General features: G+C 38.1%; 1 protein-coding gene across 1 annotated transcript; it reads right to left on the reverse strand.

The window, feature by feature from the left end:
• Positions 1 to 674: 674 nt before the first annotated feature.
• LOC103324038 (Major facilitator superfamily protein) lies at positions 675 to 4,482 on the reverse strand. Its single transcript, XM_008226074.3, has 9 exons — positions 4,181 to 4,482; positions 3,752 to 3,987; positions 3,364 to 3,428; positions 3,106 to 3,268; positions 2,297 to 2,445; positions 1,941 to 2,195; positions 1,652 to 1,820; positions 1,462 to 1,554; positions 675 to 1,313 (listed from the first exon to the last, which is right to left on the reverse strand). The coding sequence occupies exons 1-9, from the start codon at positions 4,446 to 4,448 to the stop codon at positions 1,005 to 1,007; spliced, it is 1,707 nt and encodes a 568-aa protein (XP_008224296.2). The 5' UTR covers positions 4,449 to 4,482; the 3' UTR covers positions 675 to 1,004.
• Between the last annotated feature and the right edge of the window lie 1,296 nt (positions 4,483 to 5,778).

A 5,778-nucleotide genomic window follows, 5' to 3' on the forward strand; every position in this document is an offset into this window, starting at 1 on the left:
CCTTCATTTCTTACTTCACCATACCTTGATCATTTGAAACTAAAGCTGTTGGTTTTGTTTGTAGGCAAGACGATTAGGATGATGTATTCGCTGGATTATGAACACTAATTAAAGAGAAAGCAGTTGTGTAATTTTGTCATATCAATCTAAGCCTGTTGCCTATCACAATAATGAGACAATATTGATCGTATCGACACAGGATATCGAGATGCGTATCGATATAATTCAACTATTTTCTACAATAATAGTGTTTGCCTTTACCTTTTTGTTTTCAGCTTAAGTACCCGTTTGACATTGTTTATTTGGGGTGATAAGTAATTTTTAAAAAGTTTTGGAAAAGCCCAACCTATTTGGTAAACTATGAGAAAATCACTTATTGTTAAAAATTGTTGTGAGAGAAAACTATAAAGGAAAGCAGCTAATGAGGTGATTTCATTTTCTAATTATGCAGGAATCAATTTCGAAGAGGAGCTGGGTTTAATGATTAATCGGCAATCATTTTCTGAATTATGAGTAAAATCAATACCAACAACACTTTTAACAAAAATTTTACTAAACGCCAAACTATTTTATCTCACAGTTGATTTCTTTCACAGCAAATTTGGCAGCGATTATTTTCATAACACAACAATGCCAAACTGGCTCTAAATGGAATTCCAATCACTAGCATATCCTCGATTGAAAAACTACAAATAATAATAAGGCATAACAGCGCTGGGATAACTTTCACAAGAGGATGAGCAATTACTGGAGGCTGCATTTCTCGTACTACTATACCAATTAAAAGTATTAACTCATTTCAAACAAAAAGAAAATAGCATGATCAATGTACATTATGTCTATCGGGTGATATCTACAAAATTCTCTCTTCTCGTTCTTGTTTATGTGTGAGTTACAGTATGAGCAAAAGACTTACAAGTTAAGCTTAGGAGTGAAGGAGATCCTCAAAACAGGGATGTAAATTAACCTTGGATTGGATGAGGTTAGGGGCAAACAACCAAAACTCAATTAGACTTCATCTCAATATCTATATCTTCTGCACTCTCCTCTGGCTTGGCATCAAGATGATCTCCTGGAAGGAGGCCAAGGAGTGGTAAAGGCAACAAGGAGCTGAGGTTGCACAGGATGATCAACAAGGCCAAGTTATCATATTGGTCTTTGGTTATGCCAAGGAGCTGGGTCAGGCCAGCACCCATGAGCCCTCCAAGAACACTCCCTGCATTTGAAATGGACATGAGGGTTGCAAAAAGTGTTGCTTCCACTCCCTCAGGGCATAATTTAGCAGCCAGCACGAGAACAGGCATGAAAGAAGCCTGTAACAAAATAGGAATTAGTTTGGCAGTAGAACCACTCACAGAATCAGTTTTGCGAAACAAGCATGTGGTCATCGTGAATAGAAATTGCATTTTTTATTCTTCTACGAGTGACTTCATCAGTTTAATTTCTTGTCTATATGTGTACCTGACTGAGAACCGTAATAACCAAAGAATCCCCCATTGCAAACCACTCATCACTTATACCAAATTTACGGTTTAATCCAGTCACAAGGAAAACCTGAGACATAAGATCAATAGAAATTACAGAATTTTCATTCGGTCAATTCAGGGATGGAATCATTAATAGCCTTAAGCAAGTAACTTGTATCACACACCTGAGTCAACCCAATAGCTGAACCAAAGATAGTTGTAACAAGAAAAGTCTTCTTCAGTGGAACAGTTTTCAAAAATCCATTATACAATCCAACCCCAAGCAGTGATGCTACTGAGGTAACAAGCTTGACACGTCCTAGAAATTCTGGTGTAAAACCAAGTTTGTTTGTGCTGAAAACCAAAACTTATTAGAATCGGATGCATTTATTGAGACAAAGTCAAAGCGTCTATGAAACACATGTAGCTTTTAGAAAGTAAAGAAGAATGATCACAATCATCAACTGGACGTACGTGAAGTAAAACATGGCAGAGTCCGAATGAGGGGTTGCCTGCCACAAGAAAATAAACAATGTGGGAAAAAATACAGTGGGATGCCTAACAGCATTCCATAACTGAATAAAATTCTGTTTCCAGCTTTCAAGCAAGTTAGGACCAGCCAAAGCAAAATTTGTCCCCTTTGCCACGCCAATCACAGGCTGCTCATTTACGAGAACAGCAACCGCAGATGTCAGCAGTGGTAGCAAAGCCGTGATGCCAAAAACAAATCTGAAACATCAAAAATTGAAAAGATGAAGGAAAAAAAAAAGATTCCTTCAGATGTTTATGAACAATAGGAAATTACATTCCAATACAGCAACCTTATGTACCTTACACCATAAGCATCCACCAAGGAGCCACTAAAGTAGGAACTCACAATTCCGCCAAAAGCTGAAGATCCCCAACACAAAGACTGAAGAGAACCTGACATACTTTGTGACTCACCACGAGCCCTCTCCACAACCATGGAATCTACAACCTACACCATACTTCAGTTTTGACATGGTTTATACAGTATGCCACATAAGGAAAACGACTGAACAAAAAATAAGACAAATTATTTCATGTCGGAGGTTCTGATTCTGCATTCAACCTTTTGACCAATGAAAACAACTAGGTCTAATTCATTTCCCCAAATTAAACCAGACAGTCTAGACTCTTTCTTCCTCTGCAACCATTTTAGGGCTTTTCCTCCCAATCTTCTCAAATTTTTTCAATGTTATCTTAGTTGGAATCTCAAAGGAGAGAATTGTGGATCAGAGCCACCTACTATATATATTCTCTCTTAGAGAGCATTCTTTTTTCTTTTTTTTTAATTTCATCATCATCTCTCTCTCTCTCTTTATACATACATATAAAAAATTTACTAATAATTATCAAACTTACCTAGTTACGTAACAGCATCTCATCCCTTCTATCATATAGACAGTTGAGATACACTAAATGTGTACATAACATAATCTAATATGTTCAGAGGATTTTCCATGTAGAAATCCTTGAATTTAAAGAACAATCTAAATAAATCATCAACTCAAAATTTTTACTGAAAAACCATGTTAGGAACATATTATGACACATGAGACAATATAGCTTTCCTTTACACTCAAACCTACGAAGGTAGTAACTAGCAGATACTTACCACATCAGAAAAGGCAACAGAAAGAGATCCAAGAATTATGCAGAAAGCAACGCTAAACTTGCCATCAACAACAGTTGCCATCAAGCTCCATGACAGTGCACCAAGAAGCCCTGACAAAATCAAGTATGACCTTCTTCGGTACCCAAATAGTGGGACAGAATCACTGCAAGGACCAAAAAATTGTTCTAAAACAAAAATAACAAAATACAGTAACAGAGGGCTAGCAAATTGAGATAGAGATAGCAAATAGATTCACACCTAATAAACCCATAGACAGGTTTAATCAGCCATGGTAATGCAGACAAGCCGGTAATCACAGCTGTCTAGTCAACCACGTAAAATTTGTCAGTAATCAAGACTACGAAAATCAAAGATAAATAATACCCTTATCGAATTTAAACAATTAAAAAGTACCCACAAATTAGTAATTCAAAGCCAGAATGCCATTATCCCATCAGCACCTTTTTCAAACTAATTAGGATCCTCAAAGTAAATTCTTTACTAATCAGTGCATACCAACATCAATTTAAGTTCACGGTTCATCAAACAAGCAATTGAAAAAGCTACAATCTACAAAGGGAATACATAAAAGAAACTAGTTCCACAAAAATGGAAAAGGTATGAAAATAAAGATGTAGATACATACCTCAGCAGGGTCTAGATGCAAATCGTCTTTTAAATAAAAACTGACAGCAAGCCTTGCAAGGCCAAGAACACCTTGAACAAAATACACCATGGCAACAGCCACATTGTCAGGCGACAAATCGACCCCGAAGAATTTGATCATTCGATGCTTGTTCTTGTGAGGAGCTGTTTTGCTAGGAGAAGGCATGCTTGTATCTCCTTCCGCATTAGGTGTCAACACATTCCTTTCTGCTGCACCTGGTATTCAGAGAGTGGCCAAAGCTAAGTAAAGGTTCAATCTTTATCACATTTTGCTAAAACCCAATTTCAAAATTTTTTTAATTTAAAAAAAAAAAAAAAAAAAGCTTCAATCTTTACACTTAAAAGACTATGAAATTATCATAGTAACATTTCAATAAAAGGGAATTAAAGAAAAAAAGAAAGAGCTTACTAATCCTGGAACCGAGGAACGGCGCATCGTCCAAGTCGAGCCGGCGAGGGGGTGAGGAAATGGGAACGGCAACCGACATGTCGTTATCGGGAAGACGCTTCCGACGAGTTCTGCGCCGGCGGCGAGTTCTTCTGTAGGCCCCGGATACGAGGGTGCACGGTATCCGGCGGATCCGAGAGGCGAGAGGGAGTGGAGCAAAGGAGGCTGAGGACAAAATTGGATTTGCTGAGGGTAAGATTGAGATTGAGCAAAAGGCAGCTGATCCCATTAGGAAACTAATTTAATACGGTACTGTACTTGCATGCTCTCTCTTGCGGGTGATGATTTTAAATTTTAATATTTAGATTTGTTGTGAAACGACGCAAGTACCCCTTTCGTTACGGTATTTCTGGCCAACAAATGGACACGTCCGGGTTGCTTTGCCGCCATTGCTGCTTCGGTCGATCAGCCCAGGGCCCAACCAAGAAGCCTTTGGGCTAGCTTCACCCAATAATGATGCGAAATGCTGGACTTAGGCCCAATATAACACAAAATGTAAACGAGAACAGAAATGTGACACAAGAAGGAACAATAAGAGACGAAACTAATAGCATATGTGGGTTAAGCTAGTTTGTTAAGGCATTATGCCATCCCTTTACATTCAAATTTGATTTTCCTCCCTAATTAATTAAAATTCATTTCACTATCGCTTATATAAAAATAAATAAATAAATTGATTATTTTAAATTGTAATGTATAAGTTTACACAACTGAACTCAAAGCATTATGTTTAGTGGGTTACAATTGAAAATACATAGCAATATAGGTTACGTTTTCTTTCTCCCACAAAAGCCACCCTGGTCTATAAATAAGGGTTTTGCCCCAAGACACCAGGTAATAGTAACTTGGCACAAGCATTCTTACTTTGTTAAATTACTTATCTCCCTTCTTCTTCAACTTACTTAAGCATCGAAAGGCCTTCGAGTGGTACCCCACTAGTGCCTAAGGTTTTATCGTGTTTTTTCCATTCTTTTTGCATATCACGTTCCCTTCTGCCGAAGGGCCCACAAAACCAAATGCATAGTCATCTCTAAGTTTGGTCCACTAAGGTTACCTCCAGCTCAAGCCCCCAGCATGGGAAAATAGCGGCCCCAGGCCCAAATCCCTCTTCCAGCACTCAAGGTCCAGCCCGCAAGGGGTGGGACCCACCAACTCGAGCAAGCCCACGGGCAAAAATTGACAAGGTTGTTGCCCGAAAGCTACTGACGTCAGCTGTTGTTTTTCAATCCAACGACTATAAGCCCCGTGGCTTCTCTTGGAGCCTTATATCCAAAAATCTTATCCAATCCAACGGTTGTCTAATTTTTGGCTAAAAAAAATTTGTAAAAAATATCAAGAAATTATGGAATTTTTTTCTATAAATACCTACCAATATTATTCACTTTCCACACCAAATCTTCATACAAATTCATCTTATTCCAATATTTTTCACTTTCCACACCAAATTTTCTACTACAAAATTCCATTTATGCAAAATGAAACGACCTGACCCAAATTCCACTTTGGAATCCAGGTCGAATCTGTTAAAGCCCGACACATGGTGGTGTGGGTCGTAAATG

Source organism: Prunus mume, linkage group LG2 (genome assembly GCF_029339155.1).
Source record: "Prunus mume cultivar Tortuosa linkage group LG2, ASM2933915v1, whole genome shotgun sequence".
NCBI classification, from domain to species: Eukaryota; Viridiplantae; Streptophyta; class Magnoliopsida; order Rosales; family Rosaceae; genus Prunus; species Prunus mume.